The following is a 26,502-nucleotide window of genomic DNA, read 5'->3' on the forward strand; positions in this document are numbered from 1 at the left end:
AAATGTTAGATTGCAACGTGTTTCGTTTTTGTAATTGGAAAACCAAGAAAACAACTGAATCACTTACATCGCTGTAGAAAAAGCCAAGCAAACGTAATGGATTAATGTACGAAGTCTTTCTAACTTAGGTCACTGGGTTTTCCAAACAAAGACATTTACAATAGGTTTGAATTATGTTTATTTACAAACAAATGTTCAAGTTCCACATTGTGGGCTACGGTTACCAACGCTCTTCAATGCTATCTCGATAAAATAATTGGATATCATTACTATTGTTTACTGAACAATCCAAGCAATAAAATTACAGTAAATAATTATTACTTGTTTTCTTTTCACCCGAGAACCCACATCACTGTTGTCAATTGTCGTTGGTAGTCACCGATAGGTTCAAGAAGATAACATTGATATAAGACAGGGCCTGACATGACTGCTTAAATAGAGCTACTTATACACAGTGACGCTTTAATTTACACAAGTAAAGAGAGACAGTGGTGAGATTTCTAATGGGAGCTTTCATTTTTTATAAGACAATACAATTAATGATTACCACAGTATTTATAAGATAGAGCGACCAATAGGAGTCGGAGTCTGTTACGTTGCGAAGACCGAGGTAACGATTTTCGAGGAAATACCGTCAGTTAATTCACTAGAATATAAATTGAAAGTCATTTTATTTTCTCGATTCCAATAAATTGCTCCTCAGCTTCTGCGTATGAGGTATACTTTTGTCGTTGTGTTGAAAAGTAGGGTCTGTACATTTTTTTTAGCCATTTTGGATGCTTATTTTACTGTTTGGGATCTTAATCTTGTAATTCTGGTAATTTGGTCCGACTATACAACTGGCAATTATTATTTCGCCTCCTTAAGGCCCTTTATAAATTCAATGAATAAGTGAATGTATTCAATCGGCAATTCAGTCAAGGTAGAGTCTAGCATAAATGTATATTAGTCTATGTTTCTATAATATGTCGGGATGACGAGATAAAGTTAACAAAACATGTAGTAATAGTGATATTGAGAATGACTGATTTTTGAGGATGTGATTCAGAAAGACAATAAAAAAATTTCAAGTGAAAGAATAATGTAACTCATAAGATGAGGAGTAAATCCATCTGTTCCAGCGTGACTTATTTTTTATTTAAACACATAAATATTGGTACAAATCTTATTTGATTTGTGTGAGGGCTGTGATACTGCCCAGGTGCCTAAACTGAAACAGGTGGTTTTCTTAGGGGACCACACCTGGAGTTTTTGACCTAAAGGCCTAATCCAAAAGGCAGTGGAGCATCGTAAGGAGATACAGTCCCATGTTAGCCGGTGACCAATAATTGGTTCTTACGCCATTTGTTCCCTCAGGATACTGGGGCCCATGTCCACCATTGGTTTGGGGTCAGGGTTTTCTAACTCCCTTAGAAGGACTTCCCGTGTACACCAACCCGGTTAAGGCGCTGTCCTCTCAATTTTGTAAACAACAGTAATGCCACGAGAAGGCAGTGAGTAGGACTTCCCTGTTAGAGGCTATATACGCGTGGCCATGTGAGAGCATTTCGAGAGGGAGGGCGTACTCTCCCTATTCTCGACCGTACCAGGGCATTTGGGGGCTCCAGCATGACTGGTCCTGATTGGCGTAGCTAAGAGGTATATGAAGACAAATCATAGTTAGCTTTTGTCACATTATAATCAACTGGGAAACTATTAAAATCCCTGAAAATAGTGAATCTCTATTTTCTAACTTGATTTCTTATCTGTGCACCTCATTTACGATCGATAAACATAGATCATGATCATCCTGTTAACGCTAACTGACTAGTTTGACTGTCATTACTGAAAGTTCATAAGTTGCAGATTATTTTTAAAATCAATAACTAATACACTCGTAAAAATGTCTGCCAAATCTCAACATACTTCATTTCTTTGTAATGAGCACAAATCAACCAATAGTAGTCACATTATTAGTCTATATGAGAAAATCTTCAACACGTATCATCTTTATAACTTGAGAACTAATCGTTGGTTAATATTTGTATAATTATTATTGATTGGATATCGATTATCGATATTTTATTTTTAAAAGGTGCACTTATTATAATTTATTGATTTTACAATTCCATTTGAAACATTTCGAGAAATCTATATAATTCCTCAAAATGATCATTTCAATGCATCACCTATATAAAGTGAAATATTAAACACTTCTCTGTGTCTAAATCGTTCTTATATAGTTGAGATTATGTGTCAATTGAAGCTAGACCACCATAGAAAACCTTGAAGTACTGAATGGCCGTTTCGTTCTATTGTGGTACTCCTCAGCTGTACACATCCACGACCGTTGAATGCCGGCTCAGTGGTCTATCGGTTAAGCGCTCTGGCGCAAGACTGGTAGGTCCTGGGTTCGAATCTCGTGAGGCGGGATCGTGGACGTGCACTGCTGAGAAGTTCCACAACAGGATAAAACGGCCGTTCAGTGCTTCCAGGTTTTCCATGGTAGTCTAGCTTCATTGACTCATGATTTCAACCATATAAAAAATAACTAGAATCTCCACAAAACCCCTTTCTGATAAATCGTTCTTAGTCTAGTGATAAAGTGATATAATCGTTATGAGTGGTGTCTGTTTGTTGGAAAAATTTATCTGACTGGTAAAATAAATACAAATCAGCTTTCATTTAGCAATTTTGTTTACAGAATACACTTTAAACTATAACTTCAAAATGTTTGTTCAGTGAAGATACCTTTTTAGTGTAAACGGTGATTTTCGTCATAAAATTATCTTAATTAAAGAACCAGAGAGCACGCAGTATCAAGTGCATGTCACTCCTTAACAATGAACTAGAAATCTCATAGAAGAATGTTGGTTTCTCTACCATTGAATGATCGAAGGATCCGTTTCTCGTGGATCGACAACTTAGTCGCTAGAACGTTTAGCTTTCGGCCACATAGTGCTTTATTCAAACTTCGCCCAACTTTAATATGATTCAATGAATGTTGTCATTACATCTCAAACTTACTGTATGGCTCACACTCAATTACCTGGTGAACTATTTGGTGTAGTTATTTTATTTGTTTCCTTGTATAATAATTAAAACCACAAATTCGGATCACACCTTTTTCTTCTAAAAAGTAATCTCTGGTCAGTAGTTTTCTTAAATTTTCTAGTCCTCTTTTCAGAGTTTAGATGAGAAATATTGTGATCATGTAGAAGTTGTGGTTGTTAATGAATTATCACTTTGAAATTCAATAACTAAACGATTCTGATGCTGCAAATGGTGAATGTTCCGTTTTTTAAATCAACTCCGCCTTTAGCTCCTCCGGGGGCTAGTGCCGGTCCCAAGCCCGGGTAAAGGAGGAGGGTTGGGCATGGGATTAGCGACCCCATCCCGTAGAAAACCAACTCGCTAAAAAAAACGCTAATAATGTTTATCCAAACTATGCAATGCTCAGATTTATTTACCTTCATCATCCAGTTCTTTAGTTAAATAGCTAAATGCTTGGCAACAGTTCAATATAGAACCATAGTAGTAGGTAGTAGAACATTCCTGTGTTGTCCGAAGAAGACTATATATATCTATATATAATACACTTAGTATGTAACTAGATTGTATATGCTTATGTTCCTTTTTTATCATAAACTTTCATTTGACCTACTAACGACTATTATGCGATTTATTATTCTTAATTTATTCGCATTCTTTTATTTACAGCCCCCCTCCCCTACTTACAACCACTTTTTTGCTTGGTCTTGTATGGTTATTATTTTTCATTTTATAATGTGATGCGGTTTGGTCCGCTTGTGTATGAACTACGTATGTTTGGAATATATTGTTTATACAGTAGAAGCCGATTATTTTGTTCCAGACTTAAGGGAGGAAGGGGTGCAAAGTATGCAGTTACTAAATCGAGAACCGATAAGCATCCATAGTTAAATAAAGGCTACGAGTGCTGGTTGATGTGTCATTGGTTGGCTGAGAGACAAGATTATAAAGATCAGTATTCCGATTGATGGTTTTGTCACGTAATATTTAGCAGGGCCATAAATCATAACCATTTGGCTTTACACAATGACATCTGGAGAACTCTCTCTCATACAACCATGAGTAAAACAATGTAACACTGGAATTACTATGGGGATTTATTATCCTATACTTTCACTGGTTAGCGTTTTTTTTAGCGAGTTGGTTTTCTACGGGATGGGGTCGCTAACCCCATGCCCAACCCTTCTCCTTTACCCGGGCTTAGGACCGGCAGTAGCTCCGAAGGAGCTTGTAATGCTTCAAATTTCTGCAAATTTTATGATGTAACTCATTTTTGATTTCCAATAAACTATTGTATTTTTTCGATTCATTGTAAGAACAATTGTACATCATTAATAAATAATATCAATGAAAAGAAAAATTCCTTTCTCAAACGATAGAAAAAGAAAATGTCATAATCAGTCAGTCAGCGCTCGCATGCTGGGACTCAAGCCCAGGCTGCCGGGATGGAAAGATTTTTCTTTATCGTGAAAGTTGTTGAATTTCTTGTGTTAAACTATTAATCTCTTCACTTTGTAATTTAACTAATTGAACAAGTTGTTTTAATTGTTTATGATCAACAATTCCTGGTGAACTTTGAATGGTTCCAATCTATAAGTGGAGGAAAAAATTATATGAGGGCTAAGTAACAACAATAAATGATAATACTTTTCAAATTTTATAGAGTTGAAATCATGAGTCAGTTGGAGCTAGACCACCATGGAAAACCTGGAAGCATTGGACGGCCGTTTCGTCCTGTTATGGGACTCCTCAGCAGTGCGCATCCACGATCCCGAATTATCAATATGGATAAAAATATGGTTGGTGAATAGATTATTAAATAAAGCTTCAGTAGATATCTTTGAATGAATATATAGAAATGAGAAATTATTGGAAGCGCTTTCACTCAACCTATTCACTTCTTTCGAGCCTTATGTTGCTGTTAGTTAATTCTTAATTTATAATTGAGACTTTGGTACCAAAAAGACTTAAAATTTCGTATATATTGGGACATGTATATGATCAAGTGATTCTTTTTTAGTTGAATACTAACAAAGTACTCTACTGACTTATCAATACTTTGACAATTTGGCAATGAATAGAAACTTCTTAATGGGGAACCGATAGACAAACATGTATAGTATCTGAATTAGCCTATTCTAAACCGGTGGAGCATTTAAATAAAGAAGAAAATCCTTATAGATGTTTTAATCAAGAAGAAGCATCAGTTGAAGAAGTGCTGAAGACTGACAAGTACTAAATAAATACCTCGGTCTATTTTGAAACTCATCAACTTCAAAAATGGGAATGATTTCACAACCTTCAAATTCCACAGATCTCTGAGTCTTAATTTCATGATCTTTAATGTCTAATTTTGGTCAAAATCATCCAATATAATCAATTACTTTCTGTTTCACTCGAAAATTCATAGGTTCCAATTAAAGAGAGGAACTTTGAAAAATCCATCTCGAAGGTATTCACTAAATAAAATATGATTACTGTCCAGTCAGGTGAATTTATGAGGTATTTATGCAGATCGTAGACTACAGGGGATTTTCAATATTGATATGATGAAGCGGATATAAACTCCACCTGTAGCTTTTCTAGAGTTGCTGCCGATCCCAAGCCCGAGTAAAGGAGGAGGGTTGGGCATGGGTTTAGAGAGCCCATCCCGTAGAAAACTAACTCGCTAAAAAAAACGCTAACCAGTAAAAAAAATTATTGAAACCATTCAAACTCTGCCCTGGGAGTTGAAGGAATAATTATTACTCCTCATGATGAAAGCCGAGTTCCTTCGGAATTCATGAGGCCGATGCACCTTCTAACAACTAGAGCAACAATTTTTATAGGTAAGTAAGTCATTTTGTGTTACTCTAGTCTGTTATCTCACATTTATCGTCCAATTAGTTAATCGAAGGTCACTGGTACTAGACAGGCAATCTGGGTGAGCTAATCAGTAGTCAAACTAGATAAATACAACTCTCTTGCCTTAAGGTATAATCTCACGGACCCCAAATAACTAAACAGTTAGATCTGTTTATTTTTACCGACACAAAAAGATAATTGGATTGTTGCGTTTTTTTATTCCGCTGATTGTATGCTATCGTCTGATACATAAAATATGGTTTAGATATCTTCAAGCTATGACTGATTCGTCACTGCTCTATGGCATAGCTATGCGTACACTGTAATTTCTTATTTGTTACTACGTAGTCAGGAATATACCCAATACTTGTGTGATCGATGATAAAACCTGGAAAATAGGAATCCTAGCTTCTTGCTGTATTTTCTCATTATATTGAAGACTGGGACTACAGAGGAAGGTGCATTGAACATCAACAGGCGTGAAAATTAGGTCGTCACTACTCAACGTTAATTTTTAGTGAAGTATGATATTTTGGCGGAGTTTCGTTATCTGATCACAAAGGTTTGTTTGTAGAGATTTCATTGTTCTTCTGAACAGCAACATCATCCTAAACTTCAAGTAGGAGTGAATTATTCTCAATATATGTAGTACAACAGTTATTATTTATATTCAACTAACTAATTCTTTAATAGATACCATCATCAACAGCCTTCTGTGGGAGAGGACAAACCAGCTTCCATCTGAAGAGCAAATTAGGAAAGACGTTGAAAGTTGATGGGACATACATTGCGGAAATCATCAAAGTACATCAGGAGGCAATCCCTAACTTGGAATCCTGAAGAGAAACAGAAAAGTGGAAGGCCGAAGAACACACTACGTTGGGAATCGGAAGCAGATATCAAAAGATAAACAATATTCACTTACTTTTGTACTATTTATTTGATTTAAATCATTTTGTAATTGTTGATTTTCATTAAAAAGTGTTAACAATTTCTTTAAATAAACAGTATTTTGACGTATTTGTTCCATACATGAATCTCGTACATCACGTATTTTAGACTGAATTCATTATTATTATCCCCATGCCCCCCGCCCCAGATTGATGGGAATAAGAATCATAGAGAAAAGAAAAAAAACAGCAAAACAAATTTTTATCAATGTTCATTGAATACAATAAATAAAGCATCAGGACTCAGTAGCTAAGTGGATAATGCGATGGCGTTTGAAGCGGAAGGTACTGGGTTCGAGTCCCAGAGTGAATATCAACATTGAGATGCAAGCACATCCAGCTAACGAGTCCCAAAATAGGACAAAACGCGCGTCAAACTGGATTCCACTGCTAGCCACTAACTATATTTGCTTATAATGCTTGTGAATTAAGGCAATATCGAGGCAATCAGCGCAGGATGCACATATGCCAACAAGAGACTGATCCAGTCCAAAATAACAATGAGAAAATACAAGTAAACAACAACAAGTGAATGCAACATAATTTTGTTTAATTTTATCAAAAATAATGGCCCAATAATATACCTGAATGAAATGATTGATATCTGATATAGACGAGATTATTTATTATCATAGAAAACCTGGAAGCACTGGACCGCCGCTTCGTCTTATTGTGGGACTCCTCAGTGGCAGCCCGCATCCACGATCCAACCTCGCGAGATTTGAACCAAGGACCTATCATTCTCGCACGTGAGCGCTTAACCCCTAGAATCACTAGGCCAGTATCCAAAGATGTTAATGTCTAACTTCAACCAATTCATGAAATTGAGCAACCGGCCACCATTGTCTTCAGTGAGTTACTATCTCACAACAGACCCGGTTTATATAAAAGTTTGATAATGTTGTTCAAAACGACAATAAAAACCTCATAATTAACTCAATCAGTTATAAGAACATAATACAGTTAAAATAGTTGTAAAACAAGAAGATACTGTAGTGTGCGTTGCTTGCATCCACACAAATAGTATATAACGGTGGTCAGGCAGAGAATGTATTTCAGTTGAAGATCGATAAGGAAAGAATCGAAACGAAACGCAATTGGAATGAAAATGTATGAACAATGAAATCAGAGAAGATGGACTGATATCTGCAGAAGGAACAGTCAAGATTGAGACAATTGACTGATAGTTTGCAAATTAACTGTTTTGCTGTATGATTGTCAGATTTGAGTGAGATCGTCTGCAGTTTTATATTCGGATACATTCGATTGTCTCCATTCGTCTTCTTGTTCGCTACAATACTATGAGATCATAATTAACTTTCACGAATTCTTATTAACTAAAATGCCCTCCAAAAGCCCTGGTACGGCCGAGAGTGGGGAGAGTCCGCTCTCCCTCTTCAAATGCTCTTACATGGCCACGCGTATATAACCTCAAACAGGGAAGTCGTACTCACTGCCTTCTCGTGCCACAGGTGTTGTTCACGAAGTTGAGAGGACGAAAGGCGAATATCCGGCGCTTTAACCGGGTTGGTGGACGTGGAGGATCCACCTAGGGGAGTTAGAAAACCCTGATTCCAAACCAATGGTGCACATGGGCTCCAGCACCCTGAGGGATCAATTGGCGTATGAATCAATTGTTGGTCACCGGCTACCATGGGACTACATCTCCTCATGATGCTCCACTGCTTTGTGGATCAGATCTTTAGATCAAAGGCTCTGAGTGTGGCCCCCTAATAAAACCACCTACTTCAGTTTGGGCACTTGGGCAGTATCACAGCCCTCACACAAATCAAATGAGATTTGTGCGGCGCATATATATCTGGTACTTCCATGTACCAATATTTATGTGTTTGAATAAAAATAAAAAAACAATTAAATTTATTAAATACAATAGATGACTATAATTAAGGTCAAATAAATAAACCAAACATATTGATTAGATTCAATCAACATATTAGGAGATTGTATTATTGAATGAAAGAGTACACTAAGAGAATAAGGACAAGGTAACACTTTCATAGAAATGAAAGAGATACAGAGTAAATAATGAGTTCTATGATAAAGGGGGTAAAGATTTATTCGAGACATGTAGAAAGTTTATTTTACTATTAAGTTATAAAATAAATACACTTTCAAAGGATCATATAACTAAGATCAATTAACCTTGATGATTTTTTTGTTAGTTTGAATTGCCATAGACAGAAGTTGTTTTGTAATGAACGAGAACATAAGTGGCACGACGCGCTATACTGACTAGTATTGAGGATGCCTGAAAGAGAGTTAGTGGAGGCCAAACCAAAACGTGGCAGCAATCCACAAAGTCACTAACTTCTAGTCAGAGTCATGTTGGTAGATGCAGACTACTACTTGACTATCGTAACCACTAGTGTTTAGAGACTCTATGTGACATGGCTCACAATCGATCACAATGGTGCAGGTGTATACACTCTTTATCTTCCCTTAAACCTTGAAATTGAAATTGCTTCATATCTGTCTTTCTTCCTGTACTATATCTTTATATAAAATCTTTCTTTTATATATTACTATCATTGGATTAACTACTTTTATGAATTTGGTGCTCATCTTGTTGTGCTAATGTAGGTATGGCAACTTGGACCGATGCATATATGTGCCTGGTCCTACGTTGTAGCTGACTGACAAATGAATAGCATTTCAATACAAAATTACAAAATTTCTTAATAAAATCTGAGAACCATACAGTAAATACTTCATTTTGTAAAATGTCAATTAATCGTCTCAGACTTTATTTTTATTCCTTCATCTCTACACCAATCACTCTCTGTTTCCCTTCTCCTCACATTGATCTTCTTAACCTAATGCCTTCAAGCATTTCACTTTCGACTGATGATACACACTACTTAGATCTGTCGATATCAGTAGCATATACCATAGCATTCAGTTTAGTCACAGTTCTACATTACACTAGGAGGTTTACTTATCAAATTACTCTACACTGTAAAATTTTCATCCAATTTTCAACAAGAGATCTGTGTACAAAAACAATTTAAACAATATCTAATCTTTATCATCAGTCAATCAGTCAGTCAGATACAACGTAGGACTAGGTACATATCTGTGTAGAGGTTAATTCCTCTATATCTAACTTTAGTAAATAGTATCCTGTTAAAATTGAGTCAGTCAGTCAGTCAGTCACAACGTAAAACTTCGTATGTAGTTCGAATTGCCATACCATATTAGCACAGAGATGCCATTGTCGATTCAAAACCCATAGTGGTAGAAGTAGTAAGAGTATAAGCAGTAATCCGAAGATGTTATTCAAGAAGTATAATCCAATGAAATAAATTTAGAAAGAGAACTAGAGATCTACTCGAGATTATTCAGAAGCCCTAACATCAGTTATAGAGATAGTTTATTGTTAAAGATTGATAACAATCGCAAGCACATAGGGAAACGAGTAAGAGTGTGTGTGAATGTTAAAAATCCATATGCATTTATGGGTGTTGATTGTTTGTGGATAAATTATTGATTGTCTGTGTGTTACAATCAATGGGACAATAGACTAAAGATTAATGTGCGAACACATGCGCTCAATCAGACTCACACATAAATTCACATAGTGGATTAAGTGTCTATATTACAGTAAGCAGACAAATAATACAATAGTTGAATGGGCTACTACATATGCATCAGCCCAAGTCACCATACCCCATCAGCATAACAAGATGAACACCAAATTCATAGAGGTAGTCACTTCAATGGCAGTAATATATAAGAAAAAGATTACGTATAAAAATATAATACAGTAAGGATGAATTAGTTGCTAGAAAGAAAAGTATAAAGTAATTTTAATCTCACGATTTAAGGGAAAACAAAGAACATATACACCTACGCTATTGTGATTCGTTTTAAGACATGTCATCCAGAGTCTTAAACCAATACTGGTTACGATGTTTGCGTGGACCTCAACCAAGTAGTTTGGATCTACCAACATGGCTCAGACTAGAAGTTAGTGACTTTGTGGAGTGATGTCACATTTTGGTTTAACCGCTCCTAACTTAATCTTTACCATAATCCTAAATTTATCATATCTTGGTTTCTCAGTAACATTCGAAAATCTGTTCCCAGTTATCCTTTAATTTTATATAGTTATACAAATTATATGGATATCGTGTTGAGTTTTGAGTTAATAAACCACAGAACTATTCTAGTTACTCCTAATGTCATGCGCTTCACAAATTTCTCCCTCTATAACTATCATTCTTTTATTTTAAACTATTTAGAGTTTAAACGCAGGAATATCGGAGGTGATATATGTAAGAATGGCTCGTTAGCAAACTCATGGAAGCCTCAAGAAGCCCAGAAAGAGCCGAAGACATTTCATCCAATCACCGCTAGAGGAACATTCTAGAATGTCGATGTGTAGCTCTCCTATTGGTTGAATAAGAAGGCCTCCCTATGTGCCTATTGGCTATCCAAAATGATAATTTACTTTCAGTCGAAAAGCTATAAATACATAAGATTTTTGTACTATATTTGATACTGTTTTGAGAATAACATTCCTACTTACTAGTCTTCTGTCTTTTCATTTTACGACTTGGGAGGGTTCTAGCGTTCGAGTGCTCAAGTATTACACGACATACTAAGAATATAAGTTCGAGATAGAACAATATACATTAAACAACTGTACGTCTCTATAGATATTAGTTCGTCTATAAGGAGATTCCAATTGCTGAAGAATACGAAACAGATTTTCGAATGAAATTTCTACAATCTGAATGCCAGCTGAAGTGATCTAATGTCTTATCTTCCTAAACCTCATTATTCATACCCTAAATAAGTAGTATGAACTAAAACACATTTCAGTTGAAATAATAAAACGATTAATTGACATGATGAGTAGGAGCTTCAGTTGCATCAAATAATGTGATTCGGATTTATACTACTTACCAAGTAGTATTGTGGTGTGGCCTACTTATAAGTAGTATATGGTGTTGGTCAGACATAGAATGTATTTTGACAGAAGACCGATGAGGAAAGAACTGAAACGAAGCGCAATCGGTAGGAAAATGCACGAACAATGAAATTAGAGAAGAAACAGGGAAGATTGAGACTATGATCATCATTACTTCAACCGATAGAACATACACATGAAAGTGACGATTTAGTAAAACGGATAATTTATAGAATTAATAATTAAAGGGTTTCGTGAAGATAATTTACGTTAGTAGGTATTTCAACAAGTTTTCGTTTCTTACTTCTCAGTCGATCCTCACAATAAATATTGAGTGATCACCAGTTAGAAGCTACCAGTCCAGTCAATAGACATCTGAATAATCTACATTCTTTTCGATGTATATTGGCAGCAATCACAATATCTCTGATTAGACCTTTTGTAACCTTTACAGCGAAAGATTGTACACTTTTCAGAAACGCACCTGAATAGGTTATGCGACTAATAGCCATAATGATGTATTGAAACAGACAAAATTAGATAAGTTGTTGAAATATCTATATGGCAGGAACAGGTAGCCTAGATGTTCAAGCAGGCCTCCATTTCCTTTTTACACGCGAATGGAACTTTAACTTATGTTAGATGAATATCTACACTAGATTCCCTTCAAGTGTCTATTCTAAAGGACTTCAACACAACTGAGATCAAGAGCACGTGATTAGCATGACTAGAACGTAAGATATAATTCCACACCAAAACCCAACACAATCCAACAATCAATCAATAATAATAAATAATAAGGATAGAGGAATATATAACTCATATGACACCTGTCAGACTATCTACATTGTCTGACTAAGCAGACAACCAATCATTATCATTCTCGCCCACAAATCAATGTTTCAAGCTCAACTCCTGGAGTAGCGTTAAGTTAACACAATCGACAACTCCCTTGATTGTTCCTGGAACTCAACATATGATCAATATTTGATAAGTATTATCTAGAATGTAACTCACCTCTATTTTTGCTTCTTCTTTCGCGAATTCCTCTTGTAGTACTAACATCTTTGTTGTTAAATCTTCTAATTTAGGATTAACCATAATATTTTCCATTTTTTCAATATCATCTATTCTACCAAATTTATCATTCATTTCTTTATTACATAAAGTGGATAATTTTTCTATTTCTTTCTGTATGAAGAAAATCAGAATTTTTAGAAAAGTTTAAGTATATTACTAGTAAGTTATACTATAAGTAGTAATGATAATTCTATTTAAAAAATATGCTAAAATGTATGAATTTTCCGATAGATAGTATAGATAGTTGACGACTAACAGACTCAACCATAATGAGAAACAAATTATTAGACATTGCAATTGCATGAGGAACGGATATATATTATGGTATGGGTTACTTATATCTATATAAGTAGTATATAACGATGATCAGGCAGAGAATGTATTTCAGTTGAAGATCGATAAGGAAAGAACAGGAACGGAATGTGATTGGTATGAAAATGCATGAACAATGAAATCAGAGACAACGGACTGATATTTGCCAAAGGAACGGTCAAGTTTGAAACAATAGATTGTTATTTTGCAAATTAACTTTTTACTATAGAGTTGTCAGATTTTCGTGGGATATTCTGTACACAAAAACAAACAAGCAAGTGAAGAGGAGCATCAGAACCGACAAATGTAAATATGTGGAAGATTTAGCAATGACAACAAAAAAGGCTGGAAGAGAAGGAAACATGAGACAATTGTATGATACAACAAAGAAACTTGCTGGAAATTACCGTAAGCCAGAACGACCAGTAAAAAGTAAGGAAGTTAACGTAATCACCAACATTGAAGAATAGCAAAACAGGTGGGTAGAACACTTCAAAGAACTCTTGAATCGACCAGCTCCACTGAACCTATCCAACATCGAAGCAGCACCCACGGACCTCCCAATTGACGTTGGCCCACCAACAATTGAATAGATCAGCATGGCCATCAGACAAATCAAGAGCGGCCAAGCAGCAGGAACGGACAACATTCAGGCAGAGGCACTGAAAGCAGATGAAGCAGCGACTGGAAAGACACTCCACATTCTCTTCACTAAGATTTGGGATGGAGAACAAGTACCAACAGACTGGAAAAAAGGACTTCTGATCAAAATACCAAAGAAAGGTCATATCAGCAAGTGTGATAACTACAGGGGCATCACTCTTCTCTCAATACCAGGAAAAGTCTTCAACAGCGTATTGTTAAACAGGATGAAGGATTCCGTAGACGCCCAACTTCGAGATCAACAAGCTGGATTTCGTAAGGATAGATCGTGTACAGACCAAATCGCAACTCTACGTATCATTGTGGAACAATCAATAGAATGGAATTCATCACTCTACATCAACTTCATCGACTACGAGAAGGCATTTGATAGCGTGAACAGGACAACACTATGGAGGCTTCTTCGACACTACGGCGTGCCTGAGAAGATAGTCAATATCATAAGGAACTCCTATGACGGACTAAACTGCCAAATCGTTCACGGAGGACAACTCACCGACTCGTTTGAAGTAAAGACCGGTGTTAGGCAAGGTTGCCTACTCTCACCCTTTCTCTTTCTCCTGGTCATCGACTGGATCATGAAGACGTCAACGACTGGAGGAAAGCACGGGATACAGTGGACAGGCAGGATGCAACTTGACGATCTAGACTTCGCGGATGATCTAGCTCTTCTATCATAAACGCAACAAGAAATGCAGGAGAAGACGACCAGTGTAGCAGCAGCCTCAGCAGCAGTAGGTCTCAATATAAACAAAGAGAAAAGCAAGACTCTCCGATACAATACAATATGCACAAATCAAATTACACTTGACGGAGAAGCTATGGAAGATGTGGAAACCTTTACATATCTGGGCAGCATCATTGATGAACACGGTGGTTCAGATGCAGATGTGAGGGCGAGGATCGGCAAAGCAAGAGCAGCATACTTACAACTGAAAAACATCTGGAGCTCAAAACAATTGTCAACCAACACCAAGGTTAGAATTTTCAATACAAATGTCAAGACAGTTCTATTGTATGGGGCGGAAACTTGGAGAACTAAGAAAGCCATCATTCAGAAGATATAATTGTTTATTAGCAGTTTTCTATGCAAAATACTTCAGATCCGTTAATCGGACACTATCAACAACAACTTAGTGTGGGCGAGAACAAACCAGATTCCAGTGGAAGAAGAAATCAAGAAGAAGCGCTGAAAGTGTATAGGACACACATTGAGGAAATCACCCAACAGCATCACAAGACAAGCCCTCACATGGAATCCTGAAGGTCAAAGAAGAAGAGGAAGACCAAAGAAATAGAGATAGACATGAGAAGAATGAACAAAAACTGGATAGAACTAGGAAGGAATGTTGAGGACATAGTGAATTGGAGAATACTTGTCGGGGGTCTATGCTCCATTAGAGGTAACAGATGTAAGTAAGTAAACAAGTTAAGTAATATATATGTATATACGTATGAACTAACCTGAAATAATTTTTTATATTTTTGTAACATTAAATGATGTAGTTTAGCTTGTTTTCTTTCAATTCTTTGTTGTTTTTGTTCTATTTCTAATTCATGGATACGTTTTTGTAATGTGTGCAAATTATTCTTTAAAAATATTAAACTATTTGTCATATCTGATGGTATAGTATCATTGACAAAATGTTTTATTTGATCTAAACGTATTATGACAATAATTTCTAATTCATTTAATTTACGTTGTTTTTCTAACTGAAATGAGAAAACAAATGAAATTGAAATTATCAAACAATAGAAAGAAGCAAAGATGGATAGTGGATAGCAGTGGAATCCAGTTTGACGTGCGTTTCGTCCTATTTTGGGACTCGTCAGCTGGATGTACTTGCATCTCAGAGTTGATGTTCACTATGGGACTCGAACCCAGTACCTTTTGCTTCAAATGTCCTCGCGTTATTCACTCAGCTACTGAGTTCTGATAGCTAATTGCTTTTGAAATGGAGTGAAGTTTAAATTCATTAGGTATTGTTTGCTTGTATCTTCCCATTGATGTTTTAGGACTGCAACTGGTCAGTCCCTAATTGGCATATGTGAATACTTTGGGAAGATTCAAAGAAAACAATACTAAGTGAAGTTAAACTTCACCTCATTACACAAGCAAGTGGCTATCAGGACTCAGTAGTTAGAGTGGATAACGCAATGGCGTTTGAAGCGGAAGGTATTGGGTTCGAGTCTCAGAGTGACACATCAATTCTGAGATGTAGGTACATTCAGCTGACGAAACCTAAATAGGACAAGACGCGCGTCAAACTGGATTCCACTGCTATCCACTAACCATGTTTGCTTATGTGATTATATATTCGAGCAAAACATTTCGAACAATCTGATCACCCATATACTTGTTAAGAACGTTTAAAGATAAAAATAAAAGGTCAACTAGACTAGAATTGGGGTGGGGGCAAGAGTAGACAAGGATAATAATAATAATAATAATAGTTGAAAATCTTCCCAAAACCCCTTCTGATTATAATCATATGCTCACTAGTGACTGACTTCAAGAGATGTTTCCTGGAGTTCTAGTGGGAAGCAGTGAGAAGTGGAGTTCAAACTACGTCTGTTGTGAGATATCAACTAACTGAAGACAATTGGTGAATGGTTGCTCAAGCATCGTGGATTGGTTGAATTTAGACAATAACACCATCGGATGCCGGCTTAGTGGTCTATTGGTTGAGTGCACTGGTGCGAGACTGATAGGTCCTAGGTTCGAATCTCGCAAGGCAGGATCGTGGATGTGCACTGCAACTGAAGAGTCCCACAATAGGACAAAATGGCCATCCCGTGCTTTCAGGTTTTCCATGGTGGTCTAGCTTCAATTGACTCATGATTTAAACTATGAAAATACTGAAATCTCCAAAAAACTCATTCTGATTATTATCAGAACTATGTGATGATATATTAGCGCAATACATTTCGAAAAATCTGATCACACATATACTTGTTAAGAACATTTATATATAGAAATAAGAAGTCAACGAGATTGGGAGTGGGGTGTAAAAGGAGACAAGGATAATAATAATAATAATGTGAAAACAATTTGAAACGTAATCACTCTGATATAGTTTCACAGTATTTGGGTGCCGAGTTGATGCGAGACATTAAATAAGAAGAATACATTTGTGGAAATCTCAGCGAATGAATTTGAAGTAAATCCAACGTTTGGCCTGGCAATCTGGTCCAAGATTTTTCAACGAAATATAATCAAACATCAAAATTATCGAATATAAATAGGTACATGGTTCTCCGGTTCATGGTATACTGAATAGGTCATCCACTCTGAATAATAAGATGATATTACCAGGGTAGCTATAAGGTGAGAACAAACTGTTTTTGAATATACAAAGGGGGTTTGAATTTTCGTGTAGCTAAGACTTCAATAAACCTTATTATACACCCTTTTTACACTTTTCTACAACACCACAAAAGCCGAGTTAAAAATCAATCTTATAACCTGTTTCAATTATGTGTTTGGTAATAGAGGATGATGGATGTTTATTTTCTACTCCTATTGGGTTATTTGATTCGATTTTTTTCTGAAACCATTTTGGTACATGTTCACACACACCCTAATTTTCAGATCACGATTGCTCCTCTTTATGTATATGTGACTACACACACATTTAAATTGGTAGAAAGAAGGCAAGAGATATAGTAAGTGTGTATTATAGACTAAGCAGAATTTGGATCTTATATAGTTGAGATCATGAGTCAATTAAAGTTAGACCTCCATGGAAAATCTGGAAGCACTGAACGGCCGTTTTATCCTATTATGGGACTCCCAAGTGGCAGTGCGCACCAACGATCCCTCCTCGCGAGATTCGAACCCAGGACCTACCCGTCTCGCTCCAGAGCACTTAACCGATAGACCAATGAGCCGAACTGCATCCAACGGTGTTAATGTCTAACTTCAACCAACTAATCAACTGACTCATGATTTCAACTATATAAAATTACTAAAATCTCCACAAAACCTCTTTCTAGGAATTTGGATTGTTCACAAATCCAAATTAATAAAGCAATCTAGAATGACGTATCTGAAGGATGGATGTTCTGTTTGATTATTTCTAACATTTCTAGCAGTATATACATACTCTAGTCAATATTACTTAGTACTATTAACTCACAATAAACATTAGTTATACACTTTTGAACTATATTACATAATAAAAAGGGAAATTTTTCTACTTCTTCTAATTAAAAGACAATAAATCATACCTTGAACAAGAGACCAGAATAGATTTAAAGTTTTACAATTTAGTTACACTTCAGTAAATATACATCAGTTTCCCTAAACTTAGAATATATTAGCTATCGTTAGTTTTCCAAGAGTGACTGTTTTTCTGGTTAGAGTTTTCTTGAAAATGTTATTTTCTACAGGATGAGGTTACTGATTAAGTGCCCAAAACTATTCCTTCACCAAGGCTTGGGACCTTCAGTAACTGGTGGATTACACTGTAATGTCGTGCATGGAGGATAGCTCACGGATGTATTCCAAGTAAGGTTCGGTGTCAGGCAAGGCTGCTTAATTTCATCCTTTCCTTTTCTTATGGTGGTTGACTAGATTATGAAGGCTTCCACATCTGAGGGAAGCATGGAACACAATGAACAGCTTGCATTCAACTAGACGATTTAGACTTCGAAGATGACTTACCTTCAATATATCTTCTGTTAATGTTCTAAGAATTTTTCGTATTAAGAGACAACTGACTGATAAGTATGAATTAAGAATTTAAGCTTGTTGGTATTCTTTGGGTAGATAGTTTTCAAAATCATTTGACGACTAATATTTCTTCAAAGACATTGATGTCGAAAAGCCTAGTATCACCATTGTACAACTAATATTTGATGGATACAAGTTGCATAAGTAATTGTTGAGATAGTGAAGAAGATTTATAATTTAAAGTAAGAATTTTGACTACGTTGTTCATCAACAAAGATCTCACTTTGAAATACCTATAATTAATAATAAATTTCAATACTTGGTACTGAGCTACACCGCCTGTAGCTTTTCCGGGGGCTACTGCCGGTCCCAAGCTCGGGTAAAGGAGGAGGGTTGGCCATGCGGTTAACGACCCCATCCCGTAGAAAACGAACTCGCTAAGAAAACGTTACCCGAAAAAAAATATTCAAACAAAAATTGGATAGAACTAGAAAGACAAATCAAGAGCGGCAAAGCAGCGGGACCAGACAACATCCCGGCAGAGGCACTGAAAGCAAATGTAGCAGCAAATGCCAAGATACTAACCATCCTCTTCAGTAAGATTTGGGACGAAGAACAAGTACCAACAGACTGGAAAAAAGGACTTCTGATCAAGTTACCAAAGAAAGGTGATCTCAGCAAGTGCGACAACTACAGGGGCATCACTCTTCTCTCAATACCAGGAAAAGTCTTCAACAGGGTATTGTTAAACAGGATGAAGGATTCCATGGACGCTCAACTTTGAGATCAACAAGCTGAATTTCGTAAGGATAGATTGTGCACAGATCAGATCGCAACTCTGCGGATCATTGTGGAACAATCAATCGAATGGAATTCATCACTCTACATCAACTTCATCGACTACGAGAAGGCATTTGATAGCGTGAACAGGACAACACTATGGAGGCTTCTTCGACACTACGGCGTGCCTGAGAAGATAGTTAATATCATACGGAACTCCTATGATGGATTAAACTGCCACATCGTCCACGGAGGACAACTCACCGACTCGTTTGAAGTAAAGACCGGTGTTAGGCAAGGTTGCCTACTCTCACCCTTTCTCTTTCTCCTGGTCATCGACTGGATCATGAAGACGTCAACGACTGGAGGAAAGCACGGGATACAGTGGACAGGCAGGATGCAACTTGACGATCTAGACTTCGCGGATGATCTGGCTTTTCTATCACAAACGCAACAAGAAATGCAGGAGAAGACGACCAGTGTAGCAGCAGCCTCAGCAGCAGTAGGTCTCAATATAAACAAAGAGAAAAGCAAGACTCTCCGATACAATACAATATGCACAAATCAAATTACACTTGACGGAGAAGCTATGGAAGATGTGGAAACCTTTACATATCTGGGCAGCATCATTGATGAACACGGTGGTTCAGATGCAGATGTGAGGGCGAGGATCGGCAAAGCAAGAGCAGCATACTTACAACTGAAAAACATCTGGAGCTCAAAACAATTGTCAACCAACACCAAGGTTAGAATTTTCAATACAAATGTCAAGACAGTTCTATTGTATGGGGCGGAGACGTGGAGAACTACGAAAGCCATTATCCAGAAGATACAAGTGTTTATTAACAGTTGTCTACGCAAGATACTTCGGATCCGATGGCCAGACACTATCAGCAACAGGTTACTGTGGGAGACAACAAATCAGATTCCAGCAGAGGAAGAAATCAGGAGGAGGCGCTGGAAGTGGATAGGGCACACTTTGATGAAATCCCCCGATTGCGTCACAAGACAAGCCCTCACATGGAATCCTGAAGGTCAAAGGAGAAGAGGAAGACCAAAGAACACATTACACCGAGAAATAGAGACAGACATGAGAAGAATGAACAAGAACTGGATAGAACTAGAAAAGAAGGCCCAGGACAGAGTGGGTTGGAGAATGCTGGTCGGCGACCTATGCTCCATTGGGAGTAACAGGCGAAAGTAAGTAAGTAAGTAAGAAAGAAAGGCTCAGGACAGAGTGGGTTGGACAATCCTGGTCTGCGGCCTATGCTCCATTGGGAGTAACAGGTTTAAGTAAGTAAGTAAGTAATTACTGAGATACACATTTCATTACATAAAGGTTAATAACACCAATAAGAAGTCAAAACCGAAGTTCGTGTAACAGAATTCCAGTCCGAGAATAAACGGTTAAAAATCTAGTGCTTTAATCGCGAAGACATCAAACAGTCTATGGGTCACAGCCCAGCAAAAGAATCGTCATTGCAAGGATCACCCTGTATTCAAAAGATATTCTGTGAGGATGGTCCATAGGTGAAGTCAAGGAAGCTCTAAGAAGCCCAGAAGGAGCCGGACTTGTCCCATCCAATCAGCTTTGAGAAGAATATTCTAGAATCACTACGTGTAGCTTCCCTATTAGACAATGCTGATAACTCCCATTGTGCCGATTGGATAACTATTAAAAACTATAAATACCTGACAATTTTTGTACCATAATCGATACTGTTTGGAATAACATTCCTTCTACTTGTCTTCTAGTCTTCTGATTTGTGACTTGGGAAGGTTCTAGCGTTCGAGTGCTCAAGTATTGTACGATAGACTAAGAAATCTAAGTTCGGGATCTAGCATATTCTTAAGGTTAATATATAAAAGACATTGATGTGCTTAAATTTACTCTTTACCTGAAAAGCTTCTAATTCATTTTGAGCTTGTTTCAATGTTGTTTCAACAATACGTTGTTTTTTAGTAAAGATTTCTAAATCTTTACGTAATATATCTAATGTTTTCTTTTCTTCAGTCATTTCTTCTTCCACATCTAGACGTTTCTCTCTAATTAAACAAGTACGTTCAAAATCTTCCATTGGACAACCTGGTGGACATGTATCTAAATCCATAATAATAACATCTTCATTCTCGCTTTCATCATCCATCTCTTCGTAACTGGAATCATCTGATGAAGATGATGATGATGTGGATTCTTCTGATTCATCTTCAGAACCTTGAAATGTTTGGAAAAAGTTGAAAACATGAAAGAATAAATCTGGTGGTATCTAAATTTTAGTCAGATGACTGTTAGTATAGTTATATTTAACTATGGATCATAAAGATTTCACTGTTGAATCCTTCAGTCTTACTTACCTCTAACTTACCTCTCCATTGAGTAGATCAAGAAAGGCCTGGAACATATTGCTGAGGGCTATCTTGAATTCGTTGAGTCTGTTAGTATCCCGAAGAAAAGCCGCATTAAATTTTTGTGATGTTATCCGCCCCATTGTCCAGTGTTTCTTAAGTTTGAATTTCATCTTGGTGATCAGCAAGTGATGATCTGATGCTATATCGGCTCCTCTCCCGGTTCTCACATCCTCAATCGTCCTCCTGAACTTTGTATTGATACATATATGGTCAATTTGGTTCTGTGTAGTGTGATCCTGTGAAGTCCATATGGCTTTGTGTATGCTTCTGTGTGGGAATAAAGTGCCGCCTATAACCAATCTATTTAAGGCACATATGTTAGCAAATCTCTCACCATTTTCGTTCCTTCCTCTCAGTCTATGTTGTCTCATGATGTCTTCGTGTCCGGTGTTGTCCATTCGAACTTTGGCATTTAAATCTCACATCAGAATGGTCAGGTCCTTTATTATGCATTTCTCGACGATTGACTGAAGCCTATCGTAGAATTGATCTTTATCGTCTTCATTGTAGTCGTTTGTAGGCGCATAGCATTGGATGACGTTCATTGTAATGCCCTCTTCCTTTGTTTTGGAGGAGACTTTGATGATCCTAGGTCCATCGGATTCCTATCCTATAAGCGCATTTTGTGCTTGTTTGGATATCATCAGTGCAACACCTTGTGTATGTGGAGTGTTTTCTTCACCATGGTCGGAGTATAAGAGAAGCTCTCCTGAAGCTAGTCTTTGTTGTGCGACGTGCGTCCAATGTGTTTCATTAATTCCATGCACCTCCAGGTTATATCTTTTCATTTCTGCAGCAACGTGAATGACTCTGTCGATCCCCAAAATTATGCGAGCATTCCATGTACCTAGATAAATGGTTGCTCTGGTAGCTAGAAGGAGTATCACCCTCGTGACTTCCGAAGGAACTCGGTTTACAGCATGAGACTTCAAAAACCCTTCTAAATGAAGACCTCCTACTTCCAGGACAGAGTTTGAATGGTTTGAACTATTTATTCTGGTTAACGTTTTTTTGCGAGTTACTTTTGTAGGGTATGGAGTCACTTACCCCATGCACAACCATCCTCCTTTATCCGGATTTGGGACCAGTAGTAATCGCAGAGGCGTCCAGGCTTTAGTGATAAGTAAATAAATAAATGCGTATATTCACTACTTCAACTTGAACTAACATATCTACACTAAATTATCATTGACGCTTGATCAATGTTATTTTGTTGATTCTTTAGACTGTTGGATACATCCCAACTCGATTGACAGCATTTGATGAGCTTCAAAAATAACTTAAATGGTGACAGTAATTAGTACAAAATGATGCATTAATGTTATCTCTTTTCATAAAAACATCTCGTTTTTTTTAGCGACCATTGAACTTACTACTGTTCAGCGTTTGTTTACTGATTGAACTTTATTTCAACTAAAGAGTTTAAACGTTTTTCTTAATTCACTTAGTATTGATTGTTTTATTCTTCCCATTGATGTTTAGGACTGCAACTGGTCAGTCTCTGAGCTAAAGGTACTGAATTCGAGTCCCAGAGTGAACATCATCTCTGAGATGCAGGTACATCCAGATGACGAGTCACAAATAGGACGAAACGCGCGTCAAACTGGATTCCACTGCTAACTACTATCCATATTTGCTTACAATGTTTTCTTTATTTATACAGAGTATACATTTACGTCAAGTTATCATAATGAGTAAATAAAAATGTGTGACCAACAGTTTAATTTGGTAGCAGTATAAAGATAAGGTAAAATAACACTGATCACAACTCAGTGATCAACTGATATAACTATCTTAGTCCTATAAGAGTTCAGTCGACTCTCGTAAAACTCAACGGTAAAGACTTTGACTACGATAATATACGTCATCGATCGAAATCCCCCATTCGGGAGCATTGGCTTTTTTCAACATTGACTACATAACTTCCACTAATAAAAAACCCTGCCTTTTCTTCGATTATAACACTATTTTAAGAAGATATTAGAATGCACAACTTCTTTCTCCCGAATGCCCTGGTACGGCCGAGAGTAGGGAGAGTAAGCTCTTCCTCTCGAAACGCTCTCACATGGCCACGCGTATGCAACCACCTCCAGAGAAGTCCTACTCACTTCTTTCTTGCGTCAGGGGTGTTGTTTACGAAATTGAGAAGATGAAAAGCGAATGTCTGGCTCTTTAACCGAATTGGTAGACACGGAGGATCCACCTAGAGTTGAAAAACCCTGATTCGAAACCAATGGTGCACATGGGCTCTAGTATCCTGAGAGAAAAAATGACGTATGAATCAATCGTTGGTCACCGGTTACCATGGGATTACATCTCTCACGATGCCCCACTGCCTTGTGGATCAAACCTTTAGGTCAAAGGCTCTGAGTGTGGTCCCCAAAAGAAAATCACCTGCTTCTGTTTAAATAAAATAAAATAAAATTATAATTTACCTGAACGAAGTAATTCTTGTTTCTTTCGTTTAATACGTTTTTTAAATACTTTTGTTAGAAATTCTATAAATTTATGTGAATCATCTAAACTTGTTTTAAATTCTTCATGTATTTGATGTTCACGTTGTGATAGACGTTCCAGATCTTTCTTTTTTTGTTCAAGTTTCAATGTTAATTCATTAACCTTTTAAAAGAAAACAAAAGAAACAGAAATGAAATGATTATCAGAAATAGGGGGTTTTCGTGAATATTGTAGTCATTTTAATAGTTGAGTTGATGAGTCAATTGAAGCTAGACCATCATTGGATAACCTGGAAGCGCTGAATGACTGTTTCGTTTTAGTATGGGACTCCTCAGCAGTGCGCAGACACGATCTTGCCTCGCGTTATTTGAACCCGGGACCTAACGGTCTCGCACACGAACTCTTAACCTCTAGACCACTGAGCCGCAATCCAACGCGTGTTAGTGTCCAGTCACCGTCCACTATTGTCTTCTGTGACATTGTTAGGGATAGTTCTTTCCAACAAAAAAAAACTAGTTGAAATTTTATCTTGAGCTGATCTATACTTCAATTGGAATGGTCAAGTTTTAAAATAGAATATTAAGATACAAGTCTTTATTACTAGTGTAGTGAATGAGAAAAAAAGTGGGGACAATCAAATGTATTTGAACGGCTTAATAAAATCTGAGAACCATAGAGTAAATACTTCGTTTCCGAAATGTCAATCAATCGTCTAAGACTTCATTGTTCTTTCTTTTTTACACCAATCATTCTCTGTTCTCCTTTTCTTTACTTTGATCTTCTTAACCATCTACCGCCAGGCATTTTAATTTCGATTGATGGTACATGCTACTTATATCTATCGACATCAGTAGCATATACCAAACTAGGAGGTATTCATTCATTAACACAAATTAGATGTGATTAAAAAAAGTCTGCAAGTAAATTATGAATCATTAAGATCAACATCAAATATACTAATTATGATACTTCAATTTTTCGTTTAATGAAGATAGAAGTCAAGGGTCTATACAGTTTGAAGTGTTAGATATACTCCTAGCACAGATGAATCCTTTGAGATAGTGATAAGTGTTTTGAGGTGAATAGTTAAATTAAATGACTTTGGTTATTCCTTTAAAAAAGATTGCTAGAGCTACTCATCCCACGAATCAAATTCTAGTCTTTAGGCTTCATTATACTATTATTTAGACTCATAAACGTTGGTACAATGAGGCACCAAATAGATATACGCCACATAAATCATTCGATTTGTGTGAGGACTGTGATACTGCCCGGGTGAGCGAATCGAAACAGGTGATTCTTTTAGGGGGCCAAACCCGAAGCCTTCGACCTAATGGTCTAATCCTCAAGGCAGTGGAGCAACGTCAGAAGGTGCAGTCCCATGGTAGCCTGTGACCAACGATTGATTCATACTCCATTTGTTCCTTCAGAATACTGGAGCCCGCGTACACCATTGATTCGGAATCAGCGTTTTTTTAACAACCACAGGTGGATCCTCCGTATCCACCAACCCGGTTAAAGCACCGGACATTGGCTTTTCGTCCTCTCAATTTCGTAAACATCACCTCCATCACGAAAAGACAGTGAGTAGGAATTCCTTGGTAGTGGGTGTATGCACGTGACTATGTGAGAGTATTTCGAGAGGGTGAGCGGACTATCCTCACTCTCGATCACACAAGGTCATTTAGAGGCTTCATAGTGAACCAATCACACTGAGATTATTATATCAAAGTCCAGTTAGCCATATTTCTATCTGAGCTCAACATGTGACATAACTCAACTATCTGTTGGGTTATTAATAAATACTACTGAATAATCTAATCCAATCTATTAAATTTTACCTTATTAGTAATATCTTGTTTTTCTTCTAATCTATTTTTCATTTTTTCCATTAAAACATATTCAGATTTTTCAAATTCTTTTAATAAACAATATTCATTATATAATGTATATTGATATAATTCAGATCGTTTCAGTAGTACACCTAGTTGAAAACGTTTATGTCGTAGAAGACGAACTTCAATATCAAAACAACGAATAAATCGACTAGCTAATTGTAATAGATGGTTACGATAATAAATAGCTTTGATATGCTTTTGTCGGTTGTATTCTATTTCTAATGGTGTTAAAGATGATGGTGATGATATTGTAGTGCTTTGATTAATTGAATTATCTTCACTGAAAATACCAAAAAAAAATTGAAAGAAAAATGTTATATTCATGAAAATACTGAAATCTCTACAAAATTCTTTCTGATCTATAATCAACATATGCTCACTAGTGACTGATTTCAAGAGATATTTCCTGGAGTTCTAGTGAGAAGCAGTAACCAGTGGAGTTTAACCACGTCTGGTGTGAGATAGGAACTT

The 26,502-nt window shown here is 36.8% G+C and overlaps 1 protein-coding gene and 1 non-coding gene across 2 annotated transcripts in view; one reads left to right on the forward strand and one right to left on the reverse strand.

Annotated features, from left to right (window-relative positions):
- Window positions 1-4,491: 4,491 nt before the first annotated feature.
- Smp_170710 (putative protein C10orf118 (CTCL tumor antigen HD-CL-01/L14-2)) overlaps window positions 4,492-26,502 on the reverse strand; it is a gene marked incomplete at both ends in the record, with an annotated part of 28,629 nt that continues 6,618 nt past the window's right edge. The window contains 7 exons of the mRNA XM_018797444.1: window positions 4,492-4,620; window positions 6,800-6,934; window positions 12,775-12,889; window positions 15,305-15,525; window positions 21,166-21,534; window positions 24,161-24,295; window positions 25,975-26,311. Of these exons, the coding sequence (XP_018652485.1) occupies window positions 4,492-4,620; window positions 6,800-6,934; window positions 12,775-12,889; window positions 15,305-15,525; window positions 21,166-21,534; window positions 24,161-24,295; window positions 25,975-26,311 (1,441 nt within the window). The remainder of the gene's footprint in view (window positions 4,621-6,799; window positions 6,935-12,774; window positions 12,890-15,304; window positions 15,526-21,165; window positions 21,535-24,160; window positions 24,296-25,974; window positions 26,312-26,502) is intronic.
- On the forward strand, window positions 7,066-7,136 carry Smp_tRNA_00188_Pseudo_TTG.1.1. The gene has a single exon. It is a non-coding gene (tRNA).

This window comes from Schistosoma mansoni, chromosome 4, assembly GCF_000237925.1.
Source record: "Schistosoma mansoni strain Puerto Rico chromosome 4, complete genome".
Classification (NCBI taxonomy): Eukaryota; Metazoa; Platyhelminthes; class Trematoda; order Strigeidida; family Schistosomatidae; genus Schistosoma; species Schistosoma mansoni.